Source organism: Choloepus didactylus, chromosome 3, assembly GCF_015220235.1.
Source record: "Choloepus didactylus isolate mChoDid1 chromosome 3, mChoDid1.pri, whole genome shotgun sequence".
Classification (NCBI taxonomy): Eukaryota; Metazoa; Chordata; class Mammalia; order Pilosa; family Megalonychidae; genus Choloepus; species Choloepus didactylus.
The window spans coordinates 178,384,470-178,406,159 of NC_051309.1; the positions used below are offsets into that span (position 1 = coordinate 178,384,470).

The window sequence follows — 21,690 nt, forward strand, 5'->3', positions numbered from 1 at the left end:
AGTTAAGAAGGATCTGAAATGGTGCCTCATTGTCCCTTTCAAATAGACAAAATTCTTCTAATGATCTTAAGAGCATCCCTTACCAGGCTTCTGTGATTTATAAGAACCCTGACTTCAGCAACCTCACAGACTTAAAGAAATTGATCAGGTTGGACTGTAAGGGCCAAAGATAATACAAAATGAAAAGAGGACTTTGGGCCTGCCACCTTTTGTGTTTCCCATCTGCAAATGCAGACCTAATCTTATGGAAAAGAACAAATAAATTAAAGGGAGGAACCAAGAGCAGAGGGCAGAAACAAGCACCCCAGAAAACCTTTCTTGGGAAGTAGGACTATGCCCTACTCAAGGAACTGGCAAAAAGTCCCCAGATACATTTCAGAATTGCTATGGACCAGTGACTGCTACATGTTTCCTATTTCCCTCCTTTTTGAACAGAGGGCCTATGAAAGTTACCCAACCATTGTATGTTAGATATAGAATGCAGGGATAACTTGTCTCTTTATTTTAGAGTTATTCAAATTGAAAGGAAACATCCTAGAAAAAACACATCCAAGAAGCCTCATCTGTACCTAGTAAGTTTAGATGACAAGATCATGGGCTTGCAGTTGATGACAAAATGGGGTAAGATTTCAGGGTCTTGGGGGAGATGATAAGTACATTTTTCACCCTGGAACACAGAGGAAGAATGTAAGGAATTGTGGTCTCTCAGTGAACTGTGGCAGTTTTACAACATGGGCACCAAATTATTTGACACTACTTCCAAAGGTGGGGCCTATATCCACTCCTCTTGAATCTGGGTAGGCATTCGAGTGACAGCTTCAACAAATTTACTAGTGTAAAAGTGACCCTGAGTATATGGACTAATTACAATGTGTAAACTCAGAATTAAACCTTAGAGCACAGCTTATCAGGGGAACTCTTATTGTAACAGTCCACAGATTGTGAGCTCTTACAGCAGTCACATCTATTCCTGAATTGTAATGGCTATCTCCAGATTCCAAGATACTGCTCCCTTTGTGTGTAACCTGATCGATCCCTGGAATTTTGGGTATCTGTGTTACACCTGAAACTCAGAGCTAGAACTCGCCAGATATGAATGTCAGTATTAGCACATACAGCAACTGTTAAAAAAGCTGAAAAAGAGTCCAGACTCCAACTAGAGATACAAATGAAGAGGGTGTGGTTAGGACTAGAGCCAATCAGGCCAAAGGGTAAAGGACAATACTGACTGTATTTTAAAACTTCAAATTCCATGTGAGACCAAGGGAAGAGATGTTTAGTTGGTGCAAGATCTATATTTCCTAAACAATTTAACTCACACAGTTCATTCAAATACCATAATTACAGGGAACTTTTAATAGGAAGTGAAACCTGGTAGGTTTGCATAGGTTACTGTGAAATAGTGACACACCCCAAAGTAATTTGGACAGAGAATAAAAATATATATGCAGGCCTCCCTGAGGAGCTGGGGGGGGGGGGGAACACAGAGGTGTTGGGCTTCCTCACCTGGATTGTTGCTGATGTTCTCACAAACATTGACGACTGGTGGTTTGATGTACTGAGTCCTCTATCACGGGACTTGCCCTTATGAAGCTCATTACTGCAAAGGAGAGGCTAAACCTGCTTATAATTCTGCCTAACAGTCTTCCCCTAGTATCTATTTGTTGCTCAGATGTGGCCCTCTCTCTCTAGCTAACCCAATTCGGCAGGTGAACTCACTGCCCTCCCTCCTACATGGGATCTGAGCCCCAAGGATATAAATCTCCCTGGCAACGCGGGATATGACTCCAGGGGATGAATCTGGACCTGACATTGTGGGATTGAGAACATCTTCTTGACCAAAAAGGGGATGCAAAATGAAACAAAATAAAGTTTCAGTGGCTGGGAGATTCCAAACGGAGTCGAGAGGTCACTCTGGTGGGCATTCTTATGCACTATATAGATAACCCTCTTTAGGCTTTAATGCACTGAAATAGCTAGAAGTAAATACCTGAAACTATCAAACTGCAACCCAGTAGCCTTGACTCTTGAAGATGATTGTATATTAATGTAGCTTATGAGAGGTGACCATGTGATTGCGAAAGCCTTGTGGATTACACTCCCTTTATCCAGTGTATAGATGGATGAGTAGAAAAACAGGGACAAAAATTTAAATGAAAAATAGGGTGGGGTTGTTTTGGGTCTTCTTTACTTTTGTTTTTCATTCTTATTTTCACTTTTTCTGGTACAAGGAAAATGTTCCAAAAATAGATCGGAGTGATGAATGAACAACTATATGATGGTATTGTGAACAGCTGATGGTACACTTTGTATGACTGTATGATATGTGAATATATCTCAATAAAATTGAATTTTTAAAAAAAAGTGACCCTGAGTGATTCTGAAGCTGTCATAAAAAGCAATGCAGAATCTGGTTTTTTTTTTGGAAAACTCTTAGAGCCCTGAGCCACCATGTATGAATCCTGAGTACCCTGAGCTACCATGCTCTGAAGAAGCAAAGCCAGAAGAAGAGGCCACATGGTTGGTGCTCCAGTTAGCAGTCCAAGTCTTCAAATCATCTCAATTCAGGTGTCCAATAAATAAGTGAATGTACTTTCAGATAATCCCAACTCCCAGAACTCGTGTCACCCCCAGGCTTGGAGTCATGCCCAGAGTCACGGGCACGGAATCAAAGCCACAGCCACACAGAGCAGAGCACCCCACAGTGAACTGCTCAAATTCCTGACTCACAGAATTCATGAGCTCTATAAGTGGTTGTTTCAACTCACTAAGTTTTGGAGTAATTCATTATACAGTAATAGTAACTGGAAAACTCTCTCATGGAGAAGTTGTGAGTTATAATAAAAAGCATGTAAAACAGTTCCTGACTCATAGTGAGTGTTCAATAATTATTAGAATAATAATGAGCAGGAAAATGACTATATATTGTGACACATAGATACACACACATACACACACACATATATAATCATTATTATCACTATCAGTAGTATCGGAATTAGAGAAAAGCTGCCTTGCACCTTCATAGCAAATTTATTTAGCAGGCCAAGCAGGGAGAGTATCCATTAATGTTTATAGCCAGTAATAATAGAAATGAAAAATTTAGAGACAGAGGAAACCTGATTAATAATACTTAACCATCTTCTTTCAGGGCTAGTAAGTTCAGAATTTCTACAACTTGAGACACCAGTGGAGCAAATGGTCACATCCCTTGTTGACGTCATACACAGGCAATGTGACTGTCCCTTACTAGACATCACCTACAGTGTTCATCAGTCTACACAGGTAAACCCCCAACTATCTCATATTCTCTTCTCCCAACTCAATTCCAGTGCAGTGGCATTTTCTTAGGCATCTCTACTCTATATATAACTGAAGTTATTTGCTTTGATACCCCCCAAAATACTGAAAGTAAAAACTGTCACAGAACAATTTATGTACAATTGAACAAGGCCAGTATCTCAAGTAAATGTTTCAGGTTCAATAATTTTATGAGTTTATCATTGTGCAGTTGGCCATTTTAAATGTTGTATAGCACAATGTTAGTTTGTTAAGAAAATGGTTATTGTAATTTAGAAAAATGAAAAAAGTCTTTTACCATTTCTAGAAATACACAAGTATCCACAAAATAATCCTATTTGCACATACACATTAAACAAACTCTTCATTCAGTACCATTAGTTATTTTAGTCTTTCATAGCATAGCCTGTTCTTTATAAAACCTAAAGAATTGGTAAAATAACAGTCAATTAAGAGCATGACCATCATAATTAAAGATGCAATTAAGTAAAAAGAATAATCCAAATATTAGATATTCACAATACTCAAATTTAAAAGCCCATAAAACGGAGAAATATTAGCATAAATGAAAACAACTTGGCAATAAGTACATGCAATAAAAGTAAAAGATAACATGCATTTCTCTACAAATTATTGACTCTAGAAAAATCTTGGTTCAGCAGCTATGAGGTTGAAGACAAGACAGCAAAGGAAAGCCATAAGGTTAGGTTTCACTTATCTAAGATAAACATAGACTGTTCAAAAGGTTACAGTGTTGACAACTCCAAAGAGCAATGAGTCCATCTTTTTATTATTTTTTAACCACCATTATTTATTTATTTATTTTTAATTAGAGAAGTTGTAGATTTCAGAAAAATTATATAAAAATTAGTGTTCCCATATACCTCCTATTTTTGACACTTTGCAATAGGGTAGTAACTGTTACAATTGATGAAAGAATATTAAAATTGTACTATTAACTAGAGTCCACAGATTACATTAGGTGTACTTTTTACCCATCTACCACCCTATTATTAACACCTTGTATTAGTGTGGTATGTTTGTTATAATTCACTATAGTGCATCATTTACAATAGGGCTCACTGTGTTATACAGTCCTATGTTTTGTCTTTTAATTTTTATTCTAGTAACATATATATGACCTAAAATTCCTCTTTTACCACATTGACAAATATAATTCAGTGCTGTTAATTACACTTGTAATAATCACCACCATCCATTTCCAAACCTTTACAATCAATCTAAATAGAAATTCTGTTCCAAGTATGCATTAACTTCCCATTCTTTACCTCCAGCCCAGCCTTTGGTAACCAATAAAGCTAGATTATAACTCTATGAGTTTGCTTATTATAATTAGTTCATGTCAATAAATTCATACAATATTTGTCCTTTTGTTTCTGGCTTATTTCATTCAGCATAATGTCATCAAGGTTCATCCATGTTGTTGCATGTATCAGGACTTCATTCCTTTTTACAGCTAAATAATATTTCATTGTATGTATGTATCACATTTTGTTTATCCTTTCTTTGGTTGATGGACACTTGGGTTGCTTCCATCTTTTGGCAATTGTGAATGATATTGCTTTGAACATTGGTGTGCAGATATCTGTTCAAGCTCCTGCTTTCAATTTTCTTGGGTATATACCTAGTTGAGGAATTGCCAGGTCAAATTGTAATTCTATACTTAGCTTTCTGGGGAAATACCCAACTGTCTTCCACAGCAGCTACACCATTTTACATTCCCATCAGCAATGAATGCATTTTCCTATTTCTCCACAACCTCTTCAACACTTGTAATTTTATGTATTTTTTTTTTTATAGTAGCCATTCTAGTGGGTGTTAGATGATATATCTCATTTTGGCTTTGATTTGTATTTCATTAATAGATATTGATGTTGAACATCTTCCAGTGTGCTTTTTAGCCATCTGTATATTATCTTTGGAGAAATGGCTATTCAAGTCTTTTTGCCCATTTTTATTTGGTGTGCTTGTCTTTTTATTGTTGAGTTGTAGGATTTCTTTATTTATCTGTACATTAAACTTTTATCAGATATCAGGTTTCCAAATATTTTCTCCCTTTGAGTAGGTTTTTCTTTTCACTTTTGTGATAAAGTCCTATGATGGACAACAGTTGTTAATTTTGATGAAGTCCCATGTATTTATTTTATCTTTTGTTGCTTATGCTTGGGTGTAAAGTCTAAGAAACTTTGCCTAATTCAGCATCCTGAAGATGCTTCCCTACACTTTCTTCTGGGAGTTTTATAGTCCTGGTTCTTATATTTAGGTCATTGGTCCATTTGAGTTAATTTTGGCATATGATGTGAGATAGGAGTCCTCTTTCATTCTTTTGCATATAGATATCCAGTTCACCCAGCAACATTTGTAGAAGAGACTATTCTTTTCCAGTTGAGTGGACTTGACAGCCTTGTCAAATATCAGTTTGAACATAGATGTGAGTGTTTATGAACTCTCAATTTGATTCTATTGGTGTATATATATATATATATATATATATATATATATATATACACATACATATATATATCCTTGTGCCAGTACCATGCTGTTTTGACCACTGTTGGTTTGAATAAGCTTTAAAGTCAGGAATTGTGAGTCCTCCAACTTCTTTCTTCTTTTCCAAGACATTTTTGGCTATTTGGTGCCCCTTACCTTCCCAAATACATTTGATAATTGGCTTTTCCATTTCTGCAAAGAGGCTTTTGGAATTTTGATTGAAATTATGTTGAATCTGTAAATCATTTTGCAAAGAATTGATGTCTTACTGATATTTAGTCTTCCAATCCATGAACATGGAATGTCCTCCCATTTATTTAGGTCTTCTTTGATTTCTTTTAGCAATGTTTTGTAGTTTTCTGTGTACAAGTCCTTAGCATTTATGGTTAAATTTATGCTTAGATTACCATCATTATTTTTTACCATCATTATTTTAAAATGCTCAGTATATGGGGCCACACATCCTTATATATTTCTTCATCACAATGGAATGTATCAATTAGTTAATGAGTCATAGTCACTAAGAATAATAAAAAATGTTGATAAAATATAGCCAACGTAGGGAATTGATTCCTTTAGCATTTTTATTTATCAAGCACTTAATGGTGTTTATTTTGTCCCAACTACTCTTCCTAGAGTAGAAATGTACATTTATTTCAATTCTATACCTTTATCAGGTAGTCTAAGTATTTGTCTTCATTTCACATATGAGGAAACTGAGTCACGGAGATATTATATAATCTTACTATGGTCACACAACTAGGAAGTGGTAGATCTTAAATTTGAACCCATTCTATCTCCCTCCAGACCCATCCTTTTAACCACCGCATTCTGTTTCCTCTCAACATATGCAGTCATGCAACAAGCCCCAGAGATTCCTTCCAATTCCAAAGCATCAAGTTTCTGTTATATTCTCATTGGACCCCAAACTAAATGCATTTAGTCTGACTCAATGCCTGAGTCAGATGATAACACTGACATTCAAACATGAATCATTTTCTGTGTAATTGATTAGCTGTAGGTAGAAATCTTTCAAACTGTGAATGAACCATAGTAATAGTTTCATAATAAATGGCTATGTAGACAATAGTTCCAGATTAAAATAAAATTCTCTATTTTTGAAATTTGAATTTTTAAAACTTTACAAATTTACAACAAATTTCTAACAGCATTTTTTATAAGGTTATGAGAATCAATTTTGAAGAAAATTGGAAAGAAAAGAGATGCATACATCTAAGTCTGTGCAACTTAAACATGAAATTTTCAGCAACTCACAGCCATATACCACTGTATGGAATTTGTTTAGGTGTAAACCTGTTTGGGCTTACAGGTAGGAATAATTACTATCTATAAAAAATGTAGCCATATGTGAAAACGTATAGCTGGGGACTCGCTCAATAAATGTTTGTTTACTCTATCTCACATATGAGATCATTTTTCATGCCCTGCAGCATTGCATGTCCAGTGATCTCCTGGCACCATATTTTTCCCCCTAAAAACCCCTTATTATTCAAACTGACATCAAAACTACAAATCCTAAAGAATTCAAAGTGCCCCTTTGTATCTGAGAATGTGTATTCTTTGGCAGTTGTTGGGCAAAAAGACTCCCCTGAATTTGTCAGCTTAGCATCTTTATCCAGATTTGTACAATTTGATGAATGAGATAATTAATGTGAAAAATGAGAAGCTGGAAGTCAAAAGTCAAATATGTAGCACCCAGGAGTATTCTGCCTTTTCTTACAGTTCTCTTTTTATTTTTTTAAGAGCAAAGTTCTGTGACTAGCTCTACCCTCGTGTGGTGCCTATTTCAATTATTTAACAGGGCTGCAGAGACACGGAGGAGAATTAGTTTCAAATGGATGTCATTTCTCATTCTCACTCTGAGGTTATGAAGGCTGGCGCAAGTGGCTCAGTGTGAATTCCCAGGGAATCAGCTGGGGGGAGATCAATGTTCAGACTATGATCCTGTCCCTTCAGCAGTGCCTCAAACTGAGGGATTCTCACTGTCATTGCTCCCTTTGCACTGCAGATTACTGAGTTAAATAAAGGCTAATCAGCAAGTTCTAAAAATATGGATTAATAAAACATGGGTAGCTATACCTGCTCTTCCCATGTTCTAAGTCTCTTCCACATCAAGATTTTTGTTCAACAATCTTTCTAACCACAGTGTTCACATTAAGCCTCATTAAATCAAACAGGAATTTACAGTAATTAAAAAAAAAAAAATAACTGACACCAGGGAGAAGTTTTAACAGTCTACCTGCCTTATTGAGCCCGCTATTAAAAAAAATTACTGACCAGGACATGTCAGCAATTACTAATTGATTACAATTAATAGTCAATAAAGTGTGCTAATCAATCTTACTCATTAATGCAATTTACCTGCAACACCTGTTTTAAGCAAGAAAAATGAAGGTGAATTATGCTAGTTTCTTGCTGAAAGTAAGTAATAACATGGAAATTTCCTGGTTTTCATTATATAAAAAATATTTTAACTATTAGCACACTCAGTGGAATTCACTCCAGTCACGTGGGACTATAATACTCAATTTAGACTCCAGACAGTAGTTGGAAAATGCTCTTCTGGAGAAATGTAAAAAAAGAATTAGCCTTTCTATCCCTGGAGAGTAAGACTCTCACCTGCTAAAGAGGCATTTCATTTGGTTAATACAGAACATTCTGGGCAAATGTGCTCTCAGCATAGGTTATTCAAAAATTAATATTTGCATTTGTTTAACCAGGATCCCAGCTATTCCCAATCTCAGAAGTCAGTTGCTACACAGGTAACAAAGCAAGAAACTATTGTAACTACATTTTGATATAGTATCTTTTAGGCCCCTTTAAGTTACCTGATAGAACACACAACCAAAAAAAGGCTTAAACAATAAAGGAAATATAATGAATCACTTCATTGGAAAGTCATCTGGTTTTGAATGAGGGTTGGTTTCAGGTGATAATTGATTCAGTGGCTCAACCAGTATCACCCAAACCCGAATTTTCTTTCCATCTTTGTTCTGCCTAGTTCCAACTTCAGCAGCAAGAGCACCTGTGGTCCCCTTGAAGTTCAAATTTCTTTCCTCACAATATCCAGATTTAGATGTCATGGCCTCATATAAACCATTCCGAGTCTATTCTAGCAGTTCTCTTCCCAGAAGGCCCATTAAGGGCTCCTTTCATACCATTTGTTATGATGGGGCTCTGCATCCATTCCTGAACTAATGACTATGGCAGCATTTTGAGATGGGAGGATTGGTTTAAGGCTTATGAGGCCCATCCCAAATCACGTGGCTGAGAGTGGAGAGGTTTGATTCTTTGAGCACTGAGAGAAGAAAGAGTGGATGATGTATAGCAAAAACAATAGACATCCATTAGAAGTGGAGTTCTCACTCCTCAGTCCTCCCCTGCCTCAACCAAATATGCCTTTGAAGACAAGCATGGCCCTTGTGTGCCCAGAGTAGGGCATGGCCACCTGATAGTGTTAAAGGAATAATTGAGATTCTAAAATCTCTTATATTTTATATCAGCATGACTCATCAATGAAATGCTGACGAAAAGTATAAAATAAGATAAACATACTGAATCATGTAATTTTAGAGCTAAAGAATCATAAATTTTAAATCTGGCCCCCATGTGGGAATCTTCTCTGAATTATCTCTAAAATGAGATCAAGTATTAATGCACTTTATTCTCAAAAGAGCAAACTTGAGAGGTTAAGTGACTAATTTACTGATGGTTAAAAAGCCTTGGCAAAACCAGAACTCTTCAGGTATCCTGAAACTCATTTCAGTATCCTAGTAAACTATTTTGCCCATTATTATTTAATTTTAAATTATTTTGTAAATTTTCATGAAATGAATTCTAGTTATATTCTGTAAACAATTTTATATCCCATCTGACTTTTTATCGGTCATAGATGGTCACTGTAACAGCAAGAAAGCCAAACTATCCCATTTCAGGGGTTAGCAGCTTTAGGGGTTAAATTAACTCCTTTAAGTTTGGGGATCATCATTTGGTGCATTGAAAGATAAATCATTGAATATGGTGACAACACAAAGGGCACTAGACCAAAGCAGCCAGTGTTTTTACTCCAACTTCACCACTGTCTAGTTGACATGTTATTTACTTTCTATAGACTTTAATCATGGGATTGTGATGAAGAATTTTTAAGGAACTTTCTGATTCTGGGATCCTTTGATTCTACAAATAGTGATTAAGGAATGTGAAAGGGTTAAGACATCTTGATCATAAAGGAAGGCATATAGTGTTTGAAATCAGACTACCCTTACATCCATCCCAGCTCTGGCCCTGGGATTAAATATGTCATTTAAACTTTTTAAAATTAATTAAAATTTTATTTTAAATTAGTAAAAAATTTCAACTAAATAATGAGTTGGTAAATCTCTGATTTATCCACTATGTTCAAAATGAAGAATATATATGGAAAAGTCATATTTCTCTCTGTTCACTGAAGTTTGTGAAAGGATTCCCAAGTGCCAGATCAGCAGCTACTTTGAAGAAGGAAGGATGGCCCACAGGGCTAACTTTGGAAAGCCTTGAAAAGGATATCCTAAGGGAAGGGAATGGAAGCTAAACATTCTCTTTTGCACAAAAAGGAAATATTGCTATAGAGAAATAGCATAAAATCATGAAAGCAATAAAAGGAAATATACATATGAACAAAGAGGTTTTTATCCCCTTCTTCTCCACCCCCACCCCCAACCCCCACATCCTTCTTAAGCAGTGTTGCCATGTGGTCAGTTTGGGAGTAAGGAGGGGTTAGAAGGAAAGGGCTCATCTTCTTTTTTTCTTCTTATGTAACTCCCATCAGCTGAGGACTTGGTATGCTGATAAATAAGAGTGTTTGGCAGATTGTGATGCAGGTGGCAGCCTTGGGACAATTCCCGGCATGTCACTACATTTGAAACACAGTGGGCCTTAGAGACATTTGTTTACAAATCCCAGATAATTATAAGGAATTTGTATTAGAAGTTGACTAAATACTGAAATTTATGCAATAATTATAACTTCCAGATATAAGTTTTCCTTGGAAGTCTAAGAATTTGATTAATAAAATTTTCTACTCTTGTAAGAGATAAATGTCTTGGGGAAGAAGATGGTGGCATAGAGAGGAGTAGAAGTTAGTTGGTCCCCCTGGAACAACTAATCAACAACCAGGAACAACTAGTAAATAATCTCGAATAACTGCGGGGGAACAAACATGACTGTGCACTCACCATACACCAACCTGAATTGGGAGGAATGTCTGAGATCACAGCATAAAATCTGTAAGTAAAAACTGTGGATCTGAAGATGGCGGTTAGGAGAGACAGGGCAAAAAAACACCGCTGTGAAAAATACTAGATAAAAGCCTGAAAGTCACTCAGAACACCAATTCCAGCGATGCACCAGCTGGACAAGGTCTGCTAAATCCACAGGGACCATGCATTTGGTGAAACCAGGAGTCTGTGTTCTGAAATGAGTGAGTGAGCCTGCTGGAGAACCGGCAGCCACGCTGCGGTGTGGGGAAGCCATGTGTTGGCGTTTGGAGTCGGACTAGTTTTTTTTTAAAAAACTCAAAAGCAGCTGTGGATATGGCAGTGAGAACCGCGCAGGGAAGTGCAGCAGGAACGGCGTCTCCACAACCTGTGAGTACGCCTCAATATCTGGCAAGGACAATAGCCTTTCGCGCACCTGCAGCTAATTTTCCTGGAGCTAGGAAGGCAGAGCAGTGTGGAAAGGGGGAAATTAACATGCCCCATTCAGCCATCCTTTCAGCAGTCTGGGAACACCCCTACACGGCCTGGCAGCCCAGAACTTCCCTTGAAGAGCAGCATGCACTTGTGACATAGCACAGCCTTCCCTCAGCAGAGGCCCTAGAAGGGCACAGCTTGGAAGAGGGACTGCTCGGAAATCCCAGGGACCATACACCAATACCAAGCACTTGTGGGTCAGAGGCAGAGACAATCTGTGGCAAGACTGAACCGAAGGTTTAGACTCTTGGAACAGCCTTAAATCTCTAGGAACACCTGAGAAGTTTGACTGTTAAAGCCGCCCTTGCTCCCTAACCACTCAGACACAAACATTCAGGGCAGACAACACCAACTATACATGCAAAACTGGTGCATCAATTCGACCCCACAAGAATCAGACCCCCACAAACCACAAAGACAAATTGGGGAGAACTGGCTTGAGGGGAATAGGTGGCTCACAGATACCACCTGCTTGTTAGTTAGAGAAAGTATACAACACCAAGCTGTAGTTCTGACAAATTAGAGAGAAGTCTTTGAATTAGCATGCATATCCTAAAAGAACCCTCTTGGCCAAAAACACCAGAAAATTTTAAAGCGTATGAAAAAAACAGATGATATGGATAACCCAAACCCACACACCCAAATCAAAAGATCAGAGGAGACACAGTACTTGGAGCAATTAATCAAAGAACTAATGACAAACAACGAGACCATGGCACAGTATATAAAGAACATGAAGAAGAGCATGGCACAGGATATAAAAGACATGAAGAAGAGCCTAGAAGAGCATAAAGAAGAAATTGCAGAGTAAATAAAAAAATAGATGATCTTATGGAAATAAAAGAAACTGTCGACCACATTAAAAAGATTCTGGATACTCATAGAACAAGACTAGAGGAAGCTGAACAGTGAATCAGTGACCTGGAGTACAACAAAATGGAAAATGAAAGAACAAAGAAAGAATGGGGAAAAAATAAAAAAAAAAATTGAAATGGACCTCAGGGATATGACAGATAAAACGCCCAAATATAAGACTCATTGGTGTCCCAGAAGGGGAAGAGAAGGGGAAAGGTCTAGAAAGAGTATTCAAAGAAATTGTTAGGGAAAATCTCCCAAACCTTCTAAACAACATAAATACACAAAGCATAAATGCTCAGCAAACTACAAATAGAATAAATCCAAATGAACCCACTCCAAGACATATTCTGATCAGACTGTCAAATACTGAAGAGAAGGAGCAAGTTCTGAAAGCATCAAGAGAAAAGCAATTCACCACATACAAAGGAAACAACATAAGACTAAGTAGTGACTACTCAGCAGCCACCATGGAGGCGAGAAGGCAGTGGCATGACATATTTAAAATTCTGAGAGAGAAAAATTGTCAACAAAGAATTCTTTATCCAGCAAAGCTCTCCTTCAAATTTGAGGGAGATCTTAAATTTTTCACAGACAAACAAATGCTGAGAGATTTTGCTAATAAAAGACCTGCCCTATTTCAGATACTAAAGGGAGCCCTACCAACAGAGAAACAAAGAAAGGAGAGAGAGAAATGGAGAAAGGTTCCGTAGTATTAGATGAAAATGCATTTTTAAGCCATATAGTGACCACTGAATATAAGTTTGGCTTTATTATCATCATAGTCATCATAAGACACAACCTTATATTAAATTATTTTTAATTCCATATTTCAGAGAGGAATAAACAGACATTACAGAATGATGACATTACGAAGGAGAAAACATACTTGGTATCACATCCTATTCCATGCTACCATTTCTTTCACTGTATTTCAAATGGATAACTCAGGTTTATGGTAGTGCATTCCTTCTGAAACACTAGAAGTCAGAAGATGAAGATACTTGCCACACTTTTCTGACTTGCTGATTGCAAATGTGGTCATCTCACTTAACTTCTAAGATGACTCTTAGTTTCCTAATTGATAAAACAGGAATTAGACTAAGAATAATTAAAAACTATTAAATTTAAGTCTGAAGATATAGACTTCTTTTGAAAATCCAAAGGAATACTCTTATACTTTTTGAGACCATTGAAAAATGTATATTCTCAATTATGTTTTGTTGGTTGGTGTAGATTAGATGCCATTGTCTGGAGACAGGCATGAGATATATAGAACAAAGGCATATAGGGAGCAGTGCTGGTGAAAATGTCAATTTAAATATGGAGAGACATCTGTTATTGTAGTCATTGAACCACTAAATTTAAGTGGCAATTATTAACTTCTATTTCATACACTGAAACGAAAGAACATTAATTGTGGACCAAAGATTTGCTGTTTATTGCATAGCTAATGGAAAATACTGAACCATTTTAGCTTCTGAGTTCAGATAAAGAGTTTGGCAAAAAACAAACAAAAAAATCTATTTACTCTCTGATCCCTAAGCTTGTATAGTTTACAGTGAGAATTCCTATAAACAAAACAAAATTATCTCAATGCATTTAGTTCCTTGGTTCAGATAAAAACAATTTGAATAGCAAGGGTTATGTGTAGGCATGTTTGTAAATATACAAAGGAGGAAGAAGGGGAAGTATTGACCTGTATTCAGATTTACTCTGCAACCTATGTATGGTGAGAATAGTGATACAATATTCTCATCTGTAAAATTTATAACATGGCCACTATTTTGTGATATCAAATAAGATGACTACAAATAACTGAAAATTAAATACTATTCTGAAACTTCAAAAAAAAATAATAGATGGGCATATAGGAAAAAAATACACCTATCGTGAACTCGCTCAGTTAGTAGTATTTTAACGTTCTTTTATCAACAGTAACAAGTGTAGTATAGCAATACTATGAGTCAACAGTGGAGGGGGGGTAGTTAGGGGTATGGGAGAATTTGAGTTTCCTTTTTTTTTTATATTTCTTTTCTGGAGTAATGAAAATGTTCTAAAAATTGAAAAAATAATTAATGGTGGTGATGGATGCACGGCTGTACGATGGGACCGGGGGCAACTGATTGCACGCTTTGGATCTTTGGGTAATTGTATGGTATGTGAACAATCTCTATAAATAAAAAATTTAAAAAAAATGTCTTACGGGCCCCAATCCCTAAAGTGACTTAATTGTGGTGTTAACTTACCTAAGAGAAAAAAAAAAAAAGGAAGAAAGAAAGAATGGGCTAATAGAAGCAAAGTGACCCACTTAGAAAAGTAGGCAAATGAGATTTAAAGAAATTAAACTGGTTAGTTGCTTTACAATAAGAGAAAGAGTGATCTGGACTAGCTGCCTCTTCTCCTGTGGGCAGACCGGCTTCTCCAAGGTGTACATGAACTATCTCCCTCCTATTTCACCTGCCACCAAATCATTTATTTCTCATGTAGCTTCCATGCTACTAAGAAAAGTGGGATTACTAATCTCCTTTCCAGAGCTTTCCTGGAGCCTGCCCTCAATAATTTCCCCACAAAGAGCATATTATCTCCAGATATAAATTAATAACTGCATTATACAGAAATCTTCTATGCACCCCTATGAGATGAGTCTTCTTTGGCTGTGCTAATAAAACTTTGTCTCTGGAATGCAAGTTTGAGGCAATATCCTTGAACTGTCCAAACAACCTCCAGAGCTGGTGCCTCTGGAAGATAAACCTGGATCCCTCTCTCAAAATTAACACCAAATCTACCCAACCAGGATAGAACATATTATTAAGTCTTTAACTCTTCTCGGGTTATTAAATGAGTAGATAGTATAATATTACGCAAAAATATGTCAAAGTGTATCCATTGTAAAGCTTGGAGTTAGAATCGTTTCTTAATCTTAATCTGTTCATTTTTACACCTAGGTATTCTGGACTGCAGTAATAGTTGATAATAGTTTCATTTTTTTTTTTTCTGAATATGCCTTAATAATAAAAACTAGATGTAAAGTTAACAGTGCAGTATATTCAAAAATCTCAAAGTTTCTAAGGAACATAAATTGGGTCATATTTAAATTAGCAAATTCTTATTTCTGATATTATATCAGTTGCCCAATGTGCATATGTTTTCTTTGGATAACTTGAAGACAAGCAAAAACATTAAGGGAACTTCAAAGGAGGATGTCTATACATGTACAAGATATTTACTTTCCTTTAGAGAGAACTGACACTTGGGTTTACAGAAATCCTTGCACTGAATAATCTTGCTTTCTAACGCACAGGATGTGAATCATTTAATTTGTCCATCTTAAATGTTATTTACAACTCTTTCAGACTACTATTGAGTTCATCAAAACAAGTGATTTAATGGCCTTTAAGATTTAATATGTTTTAAACATATTCCTAAAGAGAAATTTTAACTCTATTCCAAAAATAAAAATAAGTATTTGCAATCTTAAATAACTGTGTCCCTTTCTGATATCCAGACAATGTCTCTTTGTAAAAAACAATAGGTAGGATGAGATTTTCCTTTCTTTTTATTTTTATAATTACTCTAATTATTCTTGTCCGCTGACACTCAGTGTGATATATTAAAATGTTTTGTTCCTGAAAGAAACACAGCTGTTCATAAGTGTATACAGGTACTTCTTTTAAAGATGTGTGAAAATAGCTGAAGGTGTGCTTTAATATCAATATTTGGATAAAGATTGAGGCTTTTTAAATTTGAGAGAGAATAATTTCATTCTTATTTCTAACATGGATTAAAAACAAGTCTTTTTCTTTGTTTTTGTTTTTTTTTTTCCTTCTAAAGTAGAGTAAACCATCCCAGTTTTATCTGACTCATCTCCAAGTAGAAGTCAACAATAGGAGATTTTTGGTGGTAACAAACTATCAAAGAAAAGGAGGAGGAAACTTGAAATTCAAATAGTGTTTTTAATTCCAAACATCTTTCAGATGCTGATAATTCCAAATACCAAATGATATTGCCACCCAATTTTTCATATGAAGTTTCTTTCAAAATTTAATATACCTTAAATTCACACAAAGAATCCAGACTGTGAGTAAGTAATGCATAATTTATTTTTAATTTTGCTTTTGGCATGTCTATACCTATTTGCAGCATTGATCAGTGTCTCCCACTCTCCATGCCATTAAATTTAAGAGATAACTCTTTGATGTTCTAATAATCATATCACCAAGTCAAATGAAAGAGGCATATTACAGATAATGTTTCCAATTAACACTGTGCTGATGTTTCCTCAATTCACAAAGATGTTTCATTCTCAGAAGCTCAAAAAAATACCTGACGCACCTATCACTAGGTAATTACTAAAGTAATTCCCACAGAAAGTCAATCAAAAATCTCCTGAAGTTTTCTACAAATTCTAGCCACATCAAAAACTTGTTGCTTTTGAAGATCCATTCAATTTTGTTACTCTCTTCCTCTTAGGCACTCCTGACATTCCAATCTCATTTGCTTTGTTGGTTTAATTTGCTTTGTATTGTCACTCTCCCCCCTTCTTCTTTGCACACCCTCAACCCCCATCCTATGCAAATCCTCTTGAGAAAAATATTAACATACACAATGGAGGTGGGGGAAAGCTTATCTTCTACAAAACTAGTGAGACCTGAGGACTAGACACAGCTATATTAATGGGACAAGAGGATTACAGTTTCTGGCATTCTATCCCAAGCTCTCTCTTAGAGGAACACAAAAGCATTTATAATATATTTAACCAATATCGCTGACTCTCTCCAATCCCCTTCTTAAAAACCTTTGAAATAAATTCACAGCATCTGCTATTTCAAACCGTTTAACTTAGAACAACAGCTGCTAAATTTCACTGTAAAATAAAGCCTCAATGTAGTAAGTTGAATACTATATTTCCTTAGTTCATGTAAGTTCCAAATAATACTTTTCTTTTCCACAAAGAAAAAAATACAAATGAAGCAAACATCAAATAGGAGTAATACACGCACATGCTGTGAATGAGTATTGGGAGCTCTTACTCATAGATCTTACTAATTAGTGAAATGCCATCCTAATTCATGTTATATATTCAGTGACATGCCTTTCACATCTCTGATTTCTCTGTCTCATTGATAAGAAAATTATTTTCAAAGCATTCTAGCTTAATGGACAGTGACCAAAATTAACAAACATCAACAGCTCCACTGGCTGAAAATGGACTACAGCGATGTCCACAGCCAATCCAGGATAGCCATAAAAGTCCAATTGTCATTGCGGAATGTTTAGAAAAAGAGGCAGAAGTTTTTATCTGTCAAGTAGCAAGTGTCCCTATGGATTTGGTTCTTTTCTTTACTCAGAATAGAGAGGTTAAATTTCATATGTTCCTATCAGTTACAAATGATTCTCTTCCAATCTATTACTATACACTGAAAGCTGGAAAACAGCTGCTCTTTAAGCCTTAGCCACGTCCTGTGGTACAAAGAGCATTGTTGGCTACAGTGGCTTGGCTAGTCCTGTTTTATCAAATCAAACCTCCTCTTACCTCAACTTCCTTGTTCTTCTCTTTGTTTCTGCCCATTGAACTTCTCCCATTGCTGGCAGTCTCCCGTGCTGGGATTACAGAAATCTGGTGGAGGGGCATATTGGCAGGGCTGCAGGTTGCCAGTCCCTGATTGGATGCCTTGTCTCTTCACTCGCCCTGAGTAGCCCACCTGCACAATTGTTCATATCCTTGCTTTGCCAAGCTCAGTTCTAAACAAAAAGGGGAAAAATAGTGTTTGAGACACTGTGCAGCAGAAGCCAGGGTCTTCTGGCCAAAATGTCAAACACACTGAAAGGGAGTTGAAAAGAAATGCAAAAGCAAACAATCCAGGGTGTATTGCATTCTCAAAAGGATGATTTACTGCAAGTCATAACTGCACTGCTTTGTCACTGGAGCACCCCCACTTCCTCAAGAGCATTGTGGGAGACGATTCAATTTCTATGGTACCTAATAACTGTCATGGAAACCAAGGAAACCTAGGTCTCACAGGCCCTTATTAGCAACCGCTTCCTTTAATGGCACAGACTCCCACATTTGCAGCGGCTGCCACTTCTGCTTTTGTTTCTCTCCTGATTCCCCAGGAGTCCACTAAGCACCCACAGACAGCACATCCTGCTGACTAGGTAAATAAGCAGAAGGCTGAAAAGCTTAGTGTCCTATTTGGAGCCAAATCTCTTCCTTGAAAAGCATGGCTAGCTGGCTGTGTCCTTCATGCCTCTACAATAATCTGCTTAGGTTAAAGCTTCTGCCTTCAAGTGAAGAGCAACCACGAGGTGTTAAAGAGAGACAGAGAAGAGGGAGACTGGAAGAAACTGCAAATGTCTTTGTTTGACTAGTTGTAAAAGGGAGTTAATCATTTGCTGCACCGTCCTTAGTAAGACATCAGCAACAGGAGCCAGAAAGCACCTGTCATTCTGGGGAATAAGAGCACCACACTACTCATTTCAGCTTTATAGCAACCCCGTCCTTCTGGAGATACATTTGTTAAAACCAGTAGGGGATTCTCCTTGTTTTTCCAGGAAATAGACTCTGCTAAGGACTTCACTAATCTCTCCAAATTTACACAAATTGGAGGAAACAAATGGTTAATCAAAGTTTCTGCATTTTAAATTAAAAGAAAAAAGCCCCTTTAAAACAGGGCAATTCCCACATTAACTTTTTAAAGATCCCTTTTCCCCTATGATAATTTTCTCTTTGTTAGGTTATTTGGTATTCTGTCTCTAGGAAGGCAGAATTTTCTTTTCTTAATTTAGATACTTGCACTTCTATTTTCTGGAAATTATCAGTATATCAGAGTTCAGTCTCTTGTGATTTTGCACCCCAAAAGAAGCAAAACTCAGAAAATCGGCTGTTTACACATTCTCAGGAATTGCTTATAAATTACAATCTGTCCCCAATTACATAGAAGGTCACCAAAGTAGTTTCTAATTGCAAGACACATGATCTCTAACTAGCTTTTTACTCCACAATGATAATGCCATTTCTATATGGCATTTCAATTTGTTTAAATTCAGCATAGAGATAAAAACGGAGAAAAAGTTGGTACTCTCATTGGTAAGTAAGCCAAAAATAATCAAAGTAGACACCTAGCAAATCTTCAAATACTTGAAAGTAAATAAATACTTCAGTGTACTTTCAAATTTAGTTTAATGGTGTTCTTAACCCTACATTAGCCACCTTCACATGAGCTCTGGCAGTAGTTCTCACCCCTTACCATCCATCAGGCTCATCTGGGGAGATTTTACAAGAAATTGATAACTGGGACTCATTTTATCATACATTCAGGTATGGTATGGGGCTGTGGTGGGCACCTGGGGTAGGCATTTTTAAACAATATCACTAGTGATTCTTATATAAATCAATTTTGAGAGCCACTGCAGTATATCACTAAAATAACCCTAGCACAACAAGTTTAATTAAGATTTGTATAAGGACAAATATCTTGTTCTGGAATAGAAAAAAAGAAAAAAAAGAGGTAGGTAGTTTGAACCTGGCATTTATTCTTCATTACCCTTAGTTTACAAAGAGTATTTGTCAAATAAAGCTTTAATGAAGGGAATAAGTCAAACTTCTTCCAAAAATGCTATGTCCAAATTTAAATTGATAATGCTTAAAAGGTGCTATAGCTAAGGACCACATCTGTGTCTTGTTATTGTGAAATGGGCATTTCCCTTCTTTAAAAAGAATAATGTTAATCACTCTGTTTAGAAGGACTATCTTAATTAGGAGGTTGGAAACAGAAGACTGTGAATCTAATATTGCACGACAAATGCTAAAATGTAAATTATGAACCTGTTTAGAAAAGTAATATTGTCAAAGTTAACATCCATGAAAAGTTCCATGAGTAACTTAGGCAGCTTTCCAGATTATTTAGACTTTAGTATTTTTGCCTAAAATATTCATTAAAGTTACAGGGAAGTAGAGTTTTAGCTTGAATTAGCTAAATGGCTCTCTTAATCCTTTACCTAATTATACATGTGAAGTTATCCTTTGTTTGCTCTGAGATTTAAGAAAATCAGATTTGAATTTCAATTTAATTTGATTTATGTGGTTGAGTTATTTCAATTAGCTTGCTTTTATCCTAAAATTTAGAATATAAATTGATTTTCAGGAAAAGGGTATTTATTTCTTAAAGCATTTCACACACTAAAGGGGAAGTTTATTATATCATTTCAAGTAAATGTTTCAGAAATAACTTAAAATTAATAAAAGGGATGATTACATATATTGTATATGTTATATATCATTAGTTATTGCTACAAATTTAGCTTTTATAATTTTCAAAATGTATCAGGAAAAAATCATGCCTTTAAACCTTTTTGGGTTCTAATACTCCACTACCCTGGAACACTGGAACACAGATCAGCTAATGCCTCTGATTTGCAATTTACCTAACACCTTTGTCAAGTAACTACCAAAGTGCTCTCTTAACTGGCAGCACACATTCTCTCAGGAGTGACTCATTACATAACAGTCCAAAGCTAAGAAAACTGTTGAGGAATGCATTTCTCCTATGAGAGTAAATTTCCAGCCTGTACAGTAATTAAACCCTATGGAATAAACAAGGAGCAAATTCATTTTGCAACTAAGCACTAACAGGCTCTGACCACACTACCAGAGAAAACCCATAGATTCAGGAATTATTCGGCTAATGTGTACCCATAGATGAAATCATGAGCTCTAGATCTCCAAATTTGACTTTTGTGGAAACCACCATTTGTAATTATTGATGAAAACATCTTGGAATATTCTGTCACCACCTGGATACTATTCCATTCCATACACATGCTTTGAATTATATTTGTTTTGCTTCTACCTTCTGGCCTCTGGTTTAGTACCTATGGCCCCGGAATCTGTCCTTTGCATTTGGTAATTCTAATAGTAGGATTAGAACCTACTGCTTAGGGATTTATTTTGGTCGGAATTAAGCAAGAAAGGAAACACAGACTTAGACAAAGACTACTACTAATGCATTAAATGGACATATTGATAATTCAATTCAACACACATTTACTGGACATCTTCTATGCCTTCTGAAACATGCTAGGAATTAAAGGGCAGGAAGTAAGATATAAATTATGTAGGACAATCCTGCAATGAAGGAATTTGTTGTGTCATTAGTGAGAGATGACTTACACAGGTGAGTCAGTTTGAAAAATATATGGCACAATGCAATCAATATTTAAAACGTAATTCAGAATATTGAATGTAAGTGTCAAAGTAGGTCTAAGCAAC

General features: G+C 36.2%; 1 protein-coding gene across 1 annotated transcript in view; it reads right to left on the minus strand.

Moving 5' to 3' along the window:
• The window catches only part of LOC119529992 (E3 ubiquitin-protein ligase MARCHF1), a 581,433-nt gene that overhangs the window by 476,188 nt on the left and 83,555 nt on the right, over window positions 1-21,690 (minus strand). The window contains exon 2 of the mRNA XM_037830956.1: window positions 17,956-18,164. Coding sequence (XP_037686884.1) covers window positions 17,956-18,054 — 99 coding nt within the window. The 5' untranslated portion in view covers window positions 18,055-18,164. The remainder of the gene's footprint in view (window positions 1-17,955; window positions 18,165-21,690) is intronic.